The following is a 17,084-nucleotide window of genomic DNA, read 5'->3' as shown; positions in this document are numbered from 1 at the left end:
TTATTTTATGCTTCATAATGTGCCACATATTCTCAATCAGAGACAGGTCAGGACTGCAAGCAGACCATGCTAGCACCCACACTTTCTGCTTACGCAACCATGTGCTTGTAATCCGGGCAGAATGTGGTTTGGCATTGTCCTGCTCTGGATGGCAGCATATATTGCTCCAAAATGTGTACATATCTTTCTGCATTAATGAAGCCCTCACAGATGTGCAAGTTACCCATGCCATGGGCACTGACACACCCTCATACCATGACAGATGCTGGCTTTTGGACCAGTGATAACAGCTTGGATGGTCCGTCCTTGGCTTGGAGAACAAGACACTGTTTTGTCCAAAAACTATTTGAAATGTTGACTCGTTGGACCACAAAACACGATTCCACTGTGCTACTGTCCATCTCAGATGAGACCGAGCCCACAGAAGTTGGCGGTGCTTCTGGACAGTGTTCGTGTATGGCTTCTGCTTTGCATATTAAAGTCTTAACTGGCATCTGTGGATGCAGCGGCGCATGGTGTTGAGCCCATGTCAGGATATCCATTACAGACTCATGACTGTTTTTAAGACAGTGACGTCTGAGGGATCGGAGATCACGCGCATTCAGAAGTGGTTTTCGGCTTTGCCCTTTACGCACAGAGATTGGACCAGATTTCTTGAAACTTTTAATTATATTGTGCACTGTAGAAGGTGAAATGCACAAAATCCTACCGATTTGTCTTTGGGTAATGTTCTCAAAGTGTTGGATTATTCGCTGACGCATCTGTTGGCAGATAGGCGAGCCTCGACCCATCCTTGCTCTTGAAGGACTAGGCCTTTTTTGGAGGCTCCTTATATACTATGATTAGAAGATTGCCTCACCTATTTCACATCAACTTCTTATTTCAACTTGTCTCATTGCTCTTAGCCCTAAATTGCCCCTGTCCCAACTTATTTGGAACATGTTGCATGTGTCAATTTTAAAATAAACATTTATCTTCAAAAAACTATGCAGTGGATTAAGTAAAACACAAAATACCTTGTCTGTATATGTTTTTTGTTTAAATACAAGTCAAAGTACAAATCACTCCTCTTTGTTTTCATTAGCGTTTTCCATACGGTCCAAACTTTTTTGGAATTGGGGTTGTAATTTACTACAATGATTTATCGGGTGTCACCCAGAACTAAATATCTTGAAATCGAACATTCAACTGGAAACACTATTTGCAGGTTATATTTGTGTCTTCTGAATGATGGTTTGCACTTTTTTGACCAGACTCTTTGAGACAACTCCTTTGGGAAGCCTTCTGAACCGATTCTCTGCTGACACAAACACAATAGACCAGGTATGTTTCTGGGTCACTGCCCCTGAGAGACCTTTTCTCATTAAATATCACGCTGACCTTTTCTACCCAAAGCCCTCTGCCCTTCCCCAGAGAGGTACAATGATAAAAAGAATTCAGTATTTCACAGTCATTTTGGTCATTTTTGCTAATATGACTTTTAATTAAAATTTCCCTGTTTTAAAAAATATTTTTACAATTTTTTATTTATTAATTTTTTTATAAATTCCTGTAGCAGTAATCCTTTGAAATAATTTATATTTCTCTGTTTTGACTGTAATTGTAATGCTGTTGGTAAACTGAAGCATGTATTTTGTTTACTGATGGTGTATTTAGTGAATTTGTAAAATAAAAAGTCTACAATTGAGAAACACTGCAACACTGACATGGTAGTGTGTGGTGCTGGTACTGGTAGCAGGCTCAGCAGTGATCCTGGAATTTGTAAGCACTGTGTCAATTACTGTCCCATTTTGTTAGACAGAACCACCCTGGTGGTCCATCTTGTAGTTAATATTTGTTTTCATGTACAGTTTCTGTTGATCTTACTTAAGACATTCAGCAACGTCTGTTAATCACCTCAGGACTGCTGTTAGTTGGATATTTTTGGTTAGAGGCTATACTCAAACCAGCAGTGACATTAAGATGGTTAGAAATCTCTGCAATGCTGCTGTGTTCCAAAACACACACACACACACACACACACAAACACACACTGCCATTAATGCAGCTCCCTCCAAAAGTATTGGAACAGGAAGGCCACTTCTTTTGTTTTTGCTATACACTGAAGACATCTGGGTTTGAGATCAAAAGATACAAGATGATAGATCTGAATTTCAGCTTTCATTTCCTGATATTTACATCTAGATGTCTTAAACAACTTAGAACATGGCAGTCAATTTTTGGGTGAGAAAAAGTACTGGAACAGCAAATTAAAGTAAATCATAATAATAACTTCATATTTTGTTGCACATCCCTTGCAAATACTCAAGCTGGTGACCCAATGACATCACCAACTGTTGCATTCTTCTTTTGTGAAGCTTTTCCAGGTTTTATACCACAGCGTCTTTCAGTTGTTGTTTTTTTGTTTTTGTTTTGGCTGGGTTTCTCCCTTCAGTCCCCTCTTCAAGAGGTGAAATGCTGCTCAACTAGGTTAAGGTCTGGTGATTGACTTGGCCCGTCTGAAACCTTCCACTTTTTATCCTGAAGTCCTTTGTTGTATTGGCGGTGTGTTTTGGGTCATTTTCTTGCTGCATGATGAAGTTCCTCCAAATTATATATACTAATAATTAGGCAGACCAAATGTTTCTGTGGACTTCTGAATTGATTGTACTGCTACCATCAAAAGTTACATCATTAATAAAGATTAGTGAGCCTGTTCCAGAAGCAGCCATTCAAGCCCAAGCCATGACACTACCTCCACCATGTTTGACAGATGAACTTGTATGTTTTGGATCATGAGCAGATCCTTTCTTTCTTCACACTTTGGCCTTTCCATCACCTTGATAGAGCTTAATCTTGGTTCCAGAACTTTTGAGGCTCATCTCTGTATTTCTTTGGAAATTCCAATCAGGCTTTCTGATTCTTACTGCTGATGAGTGGTTTGAATCTTTTTGTATGGCCTCTATATTTCAGCTCTTGAAGTCTTCTTTGAATGGTGGATTGTGACACCTTCATCCCTGCCCTGTGAAGGTTGGTGATGTCTAACTGCTGTTTTTAGATTTATCTTCACAGCTCTTACAATGTTTCTGTCATCAACTGCTGCTGTTTTCCTTGGACGAACTGTTCCATCTCTGGTTGTTAGTATAATAGTGGTTTCTTTCTTTTTGAGGACATTCCAAATTGGCTATGCACAATGCTTGTGGAATGGCTCTGATTGAAAAATGAGTGGGTTTAAACAAAAGGTGCCATGTTCTAAGTTGTTTAACACATCTAGATATAAATATCAGGATATGAGAGCTGAAATTCTGATCTGTCATCTCATATTAATCTTTTAATCTCAAACACAAATGTATTCAGTGCATCGGAATGACTACAAAAACATAACTGTGTAACTTCTCCCATGTTCTTTTGTTTGTTTATGCTGTTAATGACTTGTGAGTTGCATCAATCTTACATGTTGTTGTAACTGGAAAAGAGGGAGAATGTTTCTATATTGATCACTTTTTCAATATATATTTATCATATTTGTTATTAACAGTAGAACAAAAGTTCTTTACAAATTCATTTTATATCATAAGTACAATCCAGATCATATGTTTTGTGCCGCTTGGAAGTCTGAAAGTCTATTTTGATGCAGCCCATGGCCTGACTGATGGCTATTGTAAATGTTACATTATTATATTATATGTTTTTGTATTTTTGTTTTCACTGTTTTAGTAGCAATTTTAGGAAATGAGTCAGACGGTCTTTTGTTGCAAGTAAAATTACACTTCTTTTAACAACATCTGCATCAAATTTACACTGGCAAAAGCTGATTCTCATTCCAGCTGGAACTCAGTTGCACATAAAATGGCAGATTATGTGATTTCTCAGTGACCTTGCTGCACTCAAACATGTCGACTAAACAAGAAAATGACTGTGATTAATGTATACACTTTTTGTGTCTTTCTTTCTCCTTTTCCCTATCTCCAATCTCTCACCGTATCTCACTCTCCAGCATATTCCTACTACCTTGGAGTGTTTGATTCGCTCCACATTGCTGTGTGTGTCTGCGCTGGGTGTTATCTCATATGTCACACCTGTTTTCCTCATCGCTCTCACTCCACTTGCCATTGCCTGCTACTTCATCCAGAAATACTTCAGAGTGGCGTTCAAGTATGAGAAGCACTGCCTTTCCCGTGGGATAGTCAGTATATTTATAGACATAGAAAGAAATGAAATATCAAGCTATTTGATGTTATCATTGACTCTTAATACAAATGTGATTATTTACTAAACTGATAATATAAAAGATACATATATGTACTTGGTAATGTTCATTTGTGCAGATGTTTTTAACTGCAATATGCCAATTTCAATTTAAATTCAATTTAGTTTTATAAAATGTAAGTTTAAGATATGATCATGTTGGATGAGATATTAAGTATTGACAGTTGTTTAATGATGACCTCTGTGTGTGTGTGTATGTGTGTGTGTGTGTGTGCGTGTGTTCAGAGATCTGCATCAGCTTGAGGACAGTACCCAGCTCCCTTTACTCTCTCACTTCTCTGAGACAGTAGAGGGTCTCACCACCATCCGGGCCTTCAGGTGAGGGTCCATTCCGGTGAGCTTACTACCGACAGAAGTGTTCACACAGAAGTGTTCATTTCAATGAAATCAAATTGCCATTGTTGGTAAAAAACATTATCTAAACAGTGAACAATATAACTTATAACAATAATTAGTGTATTTGTATGATATAGGTATGAAGCCAGATTTCAGCAGAGACTTCTGGAGCTCACGGATGCTAATAATGTCGCATCTCTCTTCCTCACTGCTGCCAACCGTTGGCTGGAGGTCCGCATGGTTAGTTTCCCTACTCACACTCAAAGCCAGCAGTAGCTTCAGCAAACATATTATCTTTCAGTAATATCTTCCAAAGAGAAAACCCTGTTCCTTAAACTTCACTTGCTTCTGTTAATCCATATATAACCAGTGACTGTTCTGTTGTGTATTGTCTGAGTACATACAGTAAATCATATATAGTACAGCTCATTCATGCAGTAGTTTCTATTTTTAAATAGATAATTTGGTATTATTTATACACCACTCTGTGATGTCTGAATATCTAGTATAGAATAAAATATATAAAATATAGTTACAGGACATGGAATGTTCAGAACTATACACACACACACACACACACACACACACACACACACACATATGTGTCTCAAGCTGTTACTGCTTCTTTTCTTTCTCTGTCTACACTATCTCTATCAGGAGTATATTGGAGCCTGCATTGTCCTTGTAGCTGCAGTAGCCTCCATCACCAACAATCTTTACAACCATCTGTCCACTGGCCTAGTGGGGCTGGGACTGACCTACGCTCTGATGGTATACACACACACACACACACACACACACACACACAGAGGCACAAACACAAAAGTTTGTCTTACTAAGGACCATCCTCTGCCATAATTATTAAAGCAGTGAAATATGCCTTTTACACAAAAAACTAGTGTTGTTTTTTTTAACACTACAGCTTTCCGCATGAGGATCAGCCATAAGTCCTCTCAAGGTCAAAACTTTCAGATATTTCTAAACTTGCAGGGAAATTTGGTTTCTAACCCTAACCCTATTTTTTTTTTTCAGTAAATATATTTCCAATGAGGTTATTCACATGTAATTTTCACCAGACATCAGTATTAACTCAAGAAATTACACAACATTAAAGTCCATAAATAAAGTTATGTGTAATAAAGTGGAATGACACAGGAAAAAAGTATTGAACATGCTAAGAGAACGCAGTTCTCCAAGGCAAGGTAAGGCAAGGAACCAGCTGAAATCCATAAGTAATTATACCTTAATATCATCTGGGTTAGTAAATTAATGGTTTATAAAAAGGCTTTTCATTACCAAGGTGTCACACAAGAAACATCTCATGATGGGCAAAAGCAAAGAGTTCTCCAAAGACCTTCGCAACCTTAATGTTGCAAAACATATTGATGGAATCGGATACAGACGTATTTCAAAACATCTGAATTCTCCAGTAAGCACCACTGGGGCCATTATCCACAAGTGGAAGCAACATAACTCGGTCATCAACCAGCCACGCACAGGAGTTCCTCACATGATTTCTGACCAGGGAGTCAGAAGAATAGTCAAAAGAATAGTCAGAAGAGTAGCCCTGTTTTTCATCACATGGTACTGCTAGACTTCATATAATTGCAGGAACAATGAATGGAGCCGTTTACCTGGAGATTCTTGAGAAGAATCTGCTGCCATCCACCAGGATGATGAAGATGAGACGTGGGTGGACCTTCCAGCAGGACAACGATCCAAAGCATACAGCAAAGGAAACTCTCAATTGGTTTCAGAGAAAAAAAATCAAGGTGTTAGAATGGCCCAGTCAATCACCTGACTTGTATCCAATTGAACAAGATTTAAAGACAATATGTTTAGAAGAATGGTCCAAAATCACACCTGAATACTGCGCCAATTAAGTTCTTCATACAGGAAGGGTGTTGAAGCTGTCATTATATACAAAGGCTTCTCCACTAAGTATTGAATAAATTTTAGTTAACGTGTTCAATACTTTTTTCCTGTGTCATTCCGCTTTATTACACTTAACTTCATTTATGGACTTTAATGTTTGGATTTCTTTATATGTGTGGATTTCTTGAGTTAATACCAAAGTCCAGTGAAATTTCATGTAAATAGCCTCATTGGAAATATATTTACTGAAAAAAATGTTGATGTGTTCAATACTTATTTCCCCCACTGTATGAGAGTGAGGAATGTGAGGAAGCTGGATCCACCATCTGCTACTGAGAATTTAAAATTCTGTTTTTGTACAATAGCAACACTCAGCAGGAGAGTAAGTGCACTCTGGGAATATTTTGAATTCAGCTGCCTTACCCAATAAAGGTGCCTTATTAGAAACCATGCAGTTCTAATAATAGCATACTGTTGCAGTGCCAAAATCAATAGGAAAAAAATCCTATCAAGTTGAATGCAGACACCCACAGGCTTATGAAGTAAACAAAAATGACTCAAACTATGAAAACCTTTACTAAAATACATAAGGACTAAATGTCTTTAAAAAGAAATACTCGTAGCAACTAATGAAACCGAAAACGTTTGAATAAAAACTGAAAACGAAAATTAAAATCAATTATGAAAAAATTTAAACTATAATGATCAGTCATCAGCACTGTGATGAAATTATTTTTGGACACTTGGATTTGGACAACAGTCCATTCAATGCTTGCCTCTATATGTGTTGTCAGGTATCGAACTACCTTAACTGGATGGTGCGTAACTTGGCTGATATAGAGGTCCAATTAGGAGCAGTGAAAAGAATAAACAACCTGCTGAAGACCGAGCCAGAGAACTACGAGGGGCTGCTCTGTGAGTGGAAAGCCTTCAGATGGGGAAGGGCCACTGATGCTGACCCACATCCACATCTTACACACAGCATACAAGCATTAGCTGTTATTCACTACATCTCTGCAGGAATGCTTTTACTAACCTTAATGCATACCACAGCTTCACTCTCCTGTGAGGTTTAATGCACTGTCTGTCTCCAACCTACTTTCTCTATTTATTCATTTTTTTTTCATCTTGCTATCTTGTCTCTGCCTCCTCCTTCTCCTCCCCCCTCTCTCAGCTTCATCTCAGGTCCCTGAGGGCTGGCCACAGCACGGTGAGATTCACATCCAGAACCTGAGTGTAAGGTACGACAGCACACTGAAGCCGGTCCTAAAGCATGCCAATGCCAACATCAGACCAGGACAAAAGGTACAAACACACCTCTCTGGATCAAATACCTGCACAAACACGGGGACAAGCACGGTACTCAAAGCTAATCCTTGTTCAAATTTAGCCTAGCCTCTGCCTCATCACAAATAGAGTTGTTGTTAACTGTGCACAGTGTGCGTGTGTGCGTGTGTGTACATGATTGAGAATTCAGCTTCCTGTGGATCTGTACTGCAGGTCGGCATCTGTGGCAGGACAGGAAGTGGAAAGTCGTCTTTCTCCTTAGCTTTCTTCCGTATGGTGGATGCCTTTGAGGGTACAATTTTAAAACTAATATTGTTCACTGTTGTTATTGTTGTTGTTTTGTTTTGTTTTTACCATCACCATAGTCTTCACTCTTTCTATGCTTTCTTTTAAAAGGGCGGATAATCATAGATGATCTTGACATAGCAAAGCTGCCTCTTCAGACACTGCGGAGCCGTTTATCTATCATCCTTCAAGATCCCATTCTCTTTAGTGGAACAATACGGTTAGAACCCATTTTTCATGGAATGAGACTAAATGATTCACATTAGTGAATGTATAATTCAGTTGAATTTCTAATTTTGGTCACAGTGAATGCAAATTGATATCCTTTAATCATTCTCATTCAAGCCATATATGGACACATTTAGTGTATTTAGTCATATGTCCTTGTCCTTCAAATGACACAGTTTCATTTAGTACTGCTCTACTTCTGTGAACAATGCCAAACCCGCGGTTAAGCCATATGCCATCGAAGGTTGGAGTCTCTGTGATGATCTTAGATGCATTAACAGTGAACAGGAACGACAGCAGGTATATGTCAATAACCACACCCCAGGCAGTCTGCTACAAAATTACACCTTCTCCTTCAAGTACTTAATCCTCCGACTGCTTCATCATGCTGCTTTTTGGTCAGTAGTGTTGTTAGGGAGCTTCGCACAAGAGGCTTTGATTCTCTTTCCTTCTTAAAACATTAAGTACTGAAGACCTAGAAAGAAAACAGGAAATCAGGCAAATTTATCTTGAACATTACTCTGAACTTTTTAATAAAATGCTCTAAACATCATTATTGTATTCAGTTTTAATTTAGACCCAGAGATGAAGGCTACAGACAGCATGCTTTGGGAAGCTCTGGAAATTGCCCAACTCAAACCACTAGTGCAAACCCTGCATGGTGGACTTGGTAAGTGAGATCGAAATTAATCTGAAAAGACAAACTCAGATACAACTTTTTCTAACTTTACTCTAGAGAGCTTAGGCTAGCCAATGCACAAACGGTAAAGCTTTTTGAGAAAAAGTCCACTGAAGATCTAAGGGGAGCCAGTTAACCTTTAAAACTTGTTTAACATTTTCCTTATTTTTATTGCCATTATCTATTCTTTTAACTTTGTCTGTGGCCCTAATGGTGATTAGACTATACACTCTATACTATACACAGGGAGCAAAACATCCATTTGAGATCATCCTCCACATTTACTGTGAAATATCTGGATAGCCAGCAGGATTATTAAAAATCATATCCTATCTTCAAGTCTGAAATTTTTTAAAAGTTCCTCATAAATACTGCCCCATATCTTAGAACAAAATCATCTGTGTTTGATTAAGGCAGCACAAAGTGGGCTCTCCTGAAATGGGCACGTGCCTCGCCCACAAAAACAAAAACAAAAGAACAACAAAATCTCTTTAGAGAGCAGAGATAACAGCAGACATAAATCCTAAACTTGTCCTTTTGCTTTTTCGCTCCATTTTAGATGCCATGGTGACGGAAGGTGGGGAGAATTTCAGTCAGGGACAACGTCAGCTGTTCTGCCTGGCCCGAGCGTTTGTGCGCAAAAGCAGTATTCTGATTATGGATGAGGCCACTGCCTCCATAGACATGGCCACAGTAAGAGACAGAGAATGGAAGAGATTACATTCTTTTCCATATTTAGTCCATTTATATTTATAACCCCAATTCCAAAAACGTTATGACACTGTGTAAAATATCAATAAAAACAGAATGCAATGATTTGCAAATCTCATGAACCCATATGTTATTTACAGTAGAACATAGAAAAAATATTACAAGTTTAAACTGAGGAAATGTAACATTTTAAGGAAAAAATACGGTAATTTTAAATTTGATGGCGCAACACTTCTCAAAACAGTTGAGACTGGGGCAACAATAGGCTGGAAAAGTTAGTGTTACTAAAAAGAAACAGCTGGAGGAACATTTTGCAACTAATTAGGTTAATTGGCAACAGGTCAGTGACATGATTGGGAATAAAAAGAGTATCTTAGAGAGACAGAGTCTTTCAGAAATAAATATGGGCTGGAATCTGGATGGAAGCAGATGTTGCTCTAAAACCTGTACATACCTTTCAGCGTTGATGCCTTTCCAGATGTGGAAGCTGCCCATTCCAACCCAACCTCTAGCTATTTCTTTTTAGTAACACTTACTGTTCCAGCCTTTTGTTGCCTCGTCCCAACTTTTTTGAGACGTGTTGCAGCCATCAAATTCAAAATTACCTCATTTTTTCCTTAAAATGGTACATTTCCTCAGTTTAAACATTTGATATGTTTCATATGTTCTATTGTGAATAACATATGGGTTTATGAGATTTGCAAATCCTTGCTTTCTGTTTTTATTTACGTATTTATGTATTTATGCATCATCTCTATAGTTATGTTCCTGTGGCTACAACGGTATAATTCAATTGATTTCTCTGTCACTCATTTTAAAATTCAGTATTTGTCATGAGTTAAGTATTCTGATGGCAAATAGAACTGGAGAAATTTAAATCATGGCCTTAATATATTCATTTGTGGCCACACTTCATCAAAAAAATAACCATGTTGAGCTGTCAAACTAGGATCAGTACAATTCAACATTCCATTTGTCTGTATACACAACACTGGGCATGTGCACTATCCCTCATTTTGAGCATTTGAACCTGTTTCAGGAGAGTATTCTACAGAAAGTTGTAATGACGGCCTTCGCTGACAGAACGGTGGTCATTATAGCGGTGAGTAAGCGCCAATAAAGCCCTATACAACTTACACTGCATTTCTGATAAGCTATAATGAAAGGACTGCATGATGTATACAAATGTGCCAACATGGGTAACAAGAAAATCCTAGCAAGCAGAGAAAAAACTGAATTTTACAACAAAAACCCAAGAATATGTCGGTGTACATGTTGGCTCTGTGCTAACATTAAAAATTAACATTACAAATGATAAACAGCACAACATTCAACACTGCACTTTTACCAACCAGAGACCACAGTCCTACCTTCTGGGTTTCTGTTGGCTTACAAAACTGAGGTATGCGAATTCACAGGTCAGAGTTCACCCAGATAAAGTTGGTATGAAATTAGCTTCCGCCAGGTGAATTTTGCTGATGTTTGTTATGACTGCTTCTTTATCTGAGAAAGCAGAAAAGCATAGTTTTAAGTGTCTCCTTTATCACTATAGTAGGGGGTCAAAAATCAGATATGCTACAGCTAAACCATAAATTCTAGCACCTCTCTCTCTCTATCTATCTATATTTGTATGTATGTATATATATGTGTGTGTGTGTGTGTGTGTGTGTGTGTACTGCATGGATCAGTTTTAGCTGACTTGTGCATGCTTTTGATCTCTGCAGCATCGAGTGCACACCATCCTGAATGCAGATCTGGTGATGGTGATGAAAAGGGGGGAGATTCTGGAGTTTGATAAACCCAAGGTCCTTCTCAGTACAGAGGGAAGCGCTTTCGCCTCTTTTGTTCGGGCAGACAAATGACTATTGATGACCTTTTCTTTAAAGTACAATTGTTCTATGTATTATTGTTTTATTTTTTACCATGTAACATATTTGTAAATATGATATATAATACAATAAAAGAAGACTACTTGTATGTGTAATATATACACAAATATATATACACACATGCATATTCTGAATTCCATTTGTTATATTTCTTCATATAAAGGAACCTATCTAATAACTGTTGTGTCCTTTATAATTGCATTGACATTTTAAAAAGGAAACAGTTCAAATGTGACAAGTTGTTCATTGCAGAAACACAGATGAAGTACTGTAAGCCACAATGTTTTTACAAATAACATTTTAAAAATATTTTTTTTCATGAGACACTGATTTAAAAAGTAAGTCATCTTCAAATAAAACAAAATGTGCAAATAAAAGGAAACAGACACAGTGAAGAAATGATCAAGATACTAAAATGTACCAAATGTAGAGCAAGCTGATGCAATATGCATTACTGAACACTCCATCTGGAGAAAATCAGAAAAGAGGAGTTCTGAGAGATTTGACTGAGGATGTGAGGGGATAGCATTCCTTAGTCAAATTAAATAAATAATCATTGTAAATTCCTCTTTTCCACCCTCTTTGGATTAAAGTTAGGTGATATCAGTATATCATTATTTCAGATTTACACATCAAGATTCTTTTTTTATGTCAAACTAAATTAAGAATAAGGCAAAGTACATTTTTAGTACAATGTGATCTGTGTTCTAGCTTTAAAACAGACACAATAAGCAGTGCTGACCTATTAACACGCCTGGCATTTAAAATCTTGTGGGATTGGTTTAATAGATAACAAGGGTTCCATAAAACTGTAAGGGGGGATGATCCCAAGGGCCCTGAGTAAATTCATGATCCAAGGAGAAAAAAAAAGAAACCTATTAAAAAAAAGTGAAAATAATCTGACACAGAAGGACTTGTCCATTACCTGGCAGAAGACCCACAATTCTTGCTTGAATCCCTGGTATGTCACATTACTACATAGTCGGGATGTCTAGCTAAATGACAGCTGGATTTGAGCACCCTGATGTTTGTTTTTTTTTTTTTTTTCCAGTTCCTGTTTTGCTGTCTCAGCATGGAGAGAACATGGACTTAACTGCGTCTTCAACAACAGTCCGGTCCACTGCAGAATGTCCTTGTGCGTACACGCGTCTCGTTTCTCCTCAGCGCTGTGTTGAATTATTCACTGGAGTGTATGAGTTTGACCCTCCACTCGGTGAGGTCAATTTGAGAAGGCCACTGGAAATTAGCGCTAATCCGGGAGTTAAAGGAGACATGAGCACACGGGTCTCGTGGTTAGTTCCCGAGCTCTTACACACACATATCCCAGAACATCGCCAAATGGAAGCTAAAGGATGCTGGACAGAAATATCTTGTTTGGAGTGATGGGCAGCAGCAGCTGAGACACTGAAGGTCTGCGCCTGGCCGCTTAACGAGCCCCGGTGTCGCGCGCATACTTTCTCTGAGCAGAGGAAACGATGTTATGGGACGAGAGTGTTTTTAGATCCATTTTAATCTTATTTGGTAGGACAAAAACGTCACGGAGTGTTTCTAAAAGTTCTTCTTTGAGATGTTTTATAGAATGCCGTTTTTGACGTGGGACTGGACTGTAAACATCGTGTTCAATCTGGCAACCCAACATCCTCGTGCCCATTGAACGCTGCGCCGTGTGCGCTTGGCAATCACCGAGCAAAGTGTGGAGGCTGTAGCATGGGACAGCAATGTTGTCCAGGGAAGGTGTTATTCCTGACGATTATGTCCTGACCCGGTTGGCGGAGGACGTCCTGCAACCCAAATTCAAGACTAAACAGAGGAAGTCGCGCTTTGTGGACAAGAACGGCACGTGCAACGTAGCGCACACGAACATCCGCGAACAGGGCCGCTTTCTGCAGGACGTGTTCACCACGCTGGTGGATCTAAAATGGCTTTACACGCTGATTATCTTCACCATGTCTTTCCTGTGCACTTGGTTCCTGTTTGGCATGATCTGGTGGCTCGTTGCTTTCGCACACGGCGACCTGGACACGAACGCGGACGGATTTGTTCCGTGCGTCACCCAAATACACTCGTTCTCCTCGGCGTTCTTGTTCTCCATCGAAGTTCAGGTGACGATAGGATTCGGAGGGCGCATGATTACGGAGGAGTGCGTGTCCGCAGTTATAGTGTTGATCGTACAGAACATTGTGGGCCTGCTGATTAACGCGATCATGCTAGGCTGCATCTTTATGAAGACTGCGCAAGCGCGCCGCCGCGCTGAGACCCTGATCTTCAGCAAACACGCGGTGATCTCGCTGAGGAACGGCAAGTTGTGCCTCATGGTGCGCATCGGAGACCTGCGCAAGAGCATGATCATCAGCGCCACAGTGCACATGCAGCTGGTGCGCCGCAACACCACGAACGAGGGCGAAGTGATTCCGCTGGAGCAGACCGACATCCAGACGGACAACCCGGTGGGCGGAAGCAGCATCTTCCTCGTGTCTCCGCTCGTCATCAGCCACGTGATTGACAAGAGCAGCCCCATGTACGAGCTGTCAGCTGAAGACTTACAGCGCGAAAACATCGAGGTGGTGGTGGTGTTGGAGGGCGTGGTGGAGACCACCGGCATCACCACACAGGCGCGCACATCCTACGTGTCTGAGGAGATCCTGTGGGGTCAGCGCTTCGTGCCCACTGTGTCCGAGGACGACGGCATGTACGCCGTGGATTACTCCAAATTCGGCAAAACGGTGAAGGTTCCCACGCCGATCTGCAGTGCCCGGAAGTTGGACGAGGAAGACGGCGTGGTTTGGTTTAAACCGCGAGACCTCACATCCGCCAGAGGTTCTGTGCGAAGGCGAGTAAAACGGCAAGCGACCCATCACGATGCGTGAACCTTACTGTCATGGGGAAAATTCCTTTTTAGATAGGGCTACTGCGTGCACTTCATCTATAACCTATAGATTAAATCAGCTTGAAACTGATTCTATATGTTCTTTAAAGTTTTGAATTGAATTTTTTTAAATGCTGATGAAATGTAGGCATGCAATAAATAAATTAGCCCGTGTGAAGTGTTACTACATACAATGCTCTCCACTAATATTAGCACCCTTTGTAAATATGAGCAAGGAAGGCTGTGAAAAATTGTCTTTATTGTTTAACCTTTTGATATTTTGTTTAAAAAAAAATCCAAAAATACTCTGCTCTCATGGATATCAAACAATTGCAAATACAACACAGGTTTATAAAAATATATATATAACTTTGTTAAATATAGGTATGTAACAATTATTGTGGCACCCACAACACGTGTCAATGGCCACAACACGTCTCAAAAAAGTTGGGACAGGGCAACAAAATGCTGGAAAAGTAAGTGTTACTAAAAAGAATTCATATGAGAGAAATATTATATTTATATTCCCATAGATATTTAACTTTTTTGTACACTTCACTGACTAGGAACAGGAAATTGTTCAACCATGGTTTCCTGTTTCACAGGGGTATAAACATGAGGTAACACAAAAAGGCCAAATTCCCTTAGTCATTCATAACAATGGGTAAGACCAAGGAATATAGCCGTGACCTGCAACAAAAGGTTGTTGAGCTTCACAAAATGGGAAGTGGCTATAAGAAAGCAAAAGCATTGAAAATACCAATTTCCACCATCAGGGCAATAATTAAGAAGTTCCAGTCAACTGGAAAGGTTATGAATCAACCTGGAAGAGGATGTGTGTCTATATTGTCTCAACGCACTGTGAAGAGGATGGTTCGATTGGCCAAAAAATCTCCAAGGATCACAGCTGGAGAATTGCAGAAATTAGTTGCGTCTTGGGGTCAGAAAGTCTCCAAAACTAGAATCTGAAGTCACCTACCTCACCACAAGTTGTTTGGAAGGGTTTCAATAAAAACGCCTCTACTCTCATCCAAAACCAAACTCAAGCATCTTCAGTTTGCCAGACACTACTGGAACTTCAAATGGAATCGGGTTCTATGGTCAGATGAAACCAAAATAGAGCTTTTTGGCAATAAACACCAGAGATGGTTTTGGTGCACACAGAGAGGTAGCCATATGGAAAAGTACCTCATGCCCACGGTTAAATATGGCGGTGGCTCTTTAATGTTTTGGGGCTGTTTTTCTGCCAGAGGACCTGGACATTTTGTTTGAATACATGGCATCATGGACTATATCATATCAACAGATATTAAATGAAAACCTGACTTCCTCTGCCCGAAAGCTTAAAATGGGCCGTGGTTGGATCTTCAGCAGGACAATGATCCAAAACATACATCAAAATCAACACAAAAATGGTTTATTGACCACAAAATCAAGGTCCTGCCATGGCCATCCCAGTCCTCTGAAGTGAACCCATATAAAACCTGTGGGGTGAACTGAAGAGGAGTTCCTCTAGCATGGAACTCAAAATTTGAAGGATCTGGAGAGATTCTGTATGGAGGAATGGTCTCAGATACCTTGCCAACCTCATCAGGCATTATAGGAGAAGACTCAGAGCTGTTATTTTGGCCAAGGGAGGCAGCCCAAAGTATTAACTAAAAGAATGCCAATAATTGTTGCACAGCTATATTTAACAAAGATTTATTTATTTTTTTTGGATAAAGCTGTGTTGTGTTTGTTTAAAATATTTTCAGTTTTCTTTGCTCATATTTACCAAGGGTGCCAATATTAGTGGAGGGCACTGTATGTGCCAAAACATAACCTATTTGTCAATAAAATAAATACAGACGTGCATGGTATTTTTCTCAGGGGATCTAACGATCACATTTTGCTATAGATAAATGTCCCTCCACACTGGCCTTGGCATGCAAATAAACTGGATTGTTTTCATGACCTATAGTGCTCCTGTCCATTTATACACATCATCACAGCGAAGAACAGACGCGTGAACTCCTGTAAAGCCTACAGCAGTTTAGTCAGTCCAAATGACTGAGATTAAACTACAATTCCAGCAGCGACTGAAGCTCTAGCCCCACTAATCAAACATTTATTCCCTAATTAAAATGGAAGTATAAAAAAAAAATAAACAAAAAAACAAAAACACACACAAACACCTCCGCTCTAATCATCTAGGCTTGGTAGAGTACACATCACGTTGAAATGATCCTAAATTTTCATACACTGTTAATAAATTAATAACACCTTAGGCATTCTTTATACTTTAAAATTCTGTCTTATGTTGACATTTACGTCTCTTACATTAGCATCAAAAAAAAAAATCCAAAACATTCATTTTACAATTTTTTTTTTTTTTGCTTGTTGTTAAAGAAAGGAACACTAAACATACCATATTCATATACAACAGGTTGGAGGGATCTGGAAACAGACATCTGTGTGCATCAAAAAAAGTTTTCAATTCTCAAAAATGGAAAAATCCACAAGCCATTTTCCTTATAAAATTGCACAAGTGTAACAGACTTGTTTGAGAATTAAAGAATGAATTATACATTTCATTTATTACTAGTTTACTGCCCTTTACTGTCCATATTTAATTTTCCAAAATCTTTCAGCTAATTACTTTTGGAAATGTCTTTGCTTACTGTATTTATTTACATGCACT

General features: G+C 39.1%; 2 protein-coding genes across 2 annotated transcripts in view; both read left to right on the top strand.

Annotated features, from left to right (window-relative positions):
* The window catches only part of abcc8 (ATP-binding cassette, sub-family C (CFTR/MRP), member 8), a 58,851-nt gene extending 47,238 nt beyond the window's left edge, over positions 1-11,613 (top strand). Inside the window, exons 28-40 of the mRNA XM_053642286.1 lie at positions 1,254-1,323; positions 3,977-4,134; positions 4,474-4,566; positions 4,722-4,824; positions 5,242-5,355; positions 7,254-7,374; positions 7,634-7,764; positions 7,960-8,038; positions 8,143-8,251; positions 8,826-8,929; positions 9,498-9,631; positions 10,689-10,751; positions 11,374-11,613. Of these exons, the coding sequence (XP_053498261.1) occupies positions 1,254-1,323; positions 3,977-4,134; positions 4,474-4,566; positions 4,722-4,824; positions 5,242-5,355; positions 7,254-7,374; positions 7,634-7,764; positions 7,960-8,038; positions 8,143-8,251; positions 8,826-8,929; positions 9,498-9,631; positions 10,689-10,751; positions 11,374-11,511 (1,417 nt within the window). The 3' untranslated portion in view covers positions 11,512-11,613. The remainder of the gene's footprint in view (positions 1-1,253; positions 1,324-3,976; positions 4,135-4,473; positions 4,567-4,721; positions 4,825-5,241; positions 5,356-7,253; positions 7,375-7,633; positions 7,765-7,959; positions 8,039-8,142; positions 8,252-8,825; positions 8,930-9,497; positions 9,632-10,688; positions 10,752-11,373) is intronic.
* Positions 11,614-13,235: 1,622 nt separating this feature from the next.
* Positions 13,236-14,792, top strand: kcnj11 (potassium inwardly rectifying channel subfamily J member 11). The gene has a single exon (XM_053642280.1). The coding sequence runs from the start codon at positions 13,257-13,259 to the stop codon at positions 14,403-14,405; it is 1,149 nt and encodes a 382-aa protein (XP_053498255.1). The 5' UTR covers positions 13,236-13,256; the 3' UTR covers positions 14,406-14,792.
* The last annotated feature ends 2,292 nt before the right edge of the window (positions 14,793-17,084 follow it).

This window comes from Ictalurus furcatus, chromosome 14 (genome assembly GCF_023375685.1).
Source record: "Ictalurus furcatus strain D&B chromosome 14, Billie_1.0, whole genome shotgun sequence".
In the NCBI taxonomy this organism is placed as follows: domain Eukaryota; kingdom Metazoa; phylum Chordata; class Actinopteri; order Siluriformes; family Ictaluridae; genus Ictalurus; species Ictalurus furcatus.
This window is presented reverse-complemented; position numbering and strand designations above follow the sequence as displayed.

Coding starts and splice junctions, on each gene's coding strand:
- kcnj11 (XM_053642280.1), top strand. CDS start 13,257: ATGTTGTCCAGGGAAGGTGTTATTCCTGACGATTATGTCCTGACCCGG.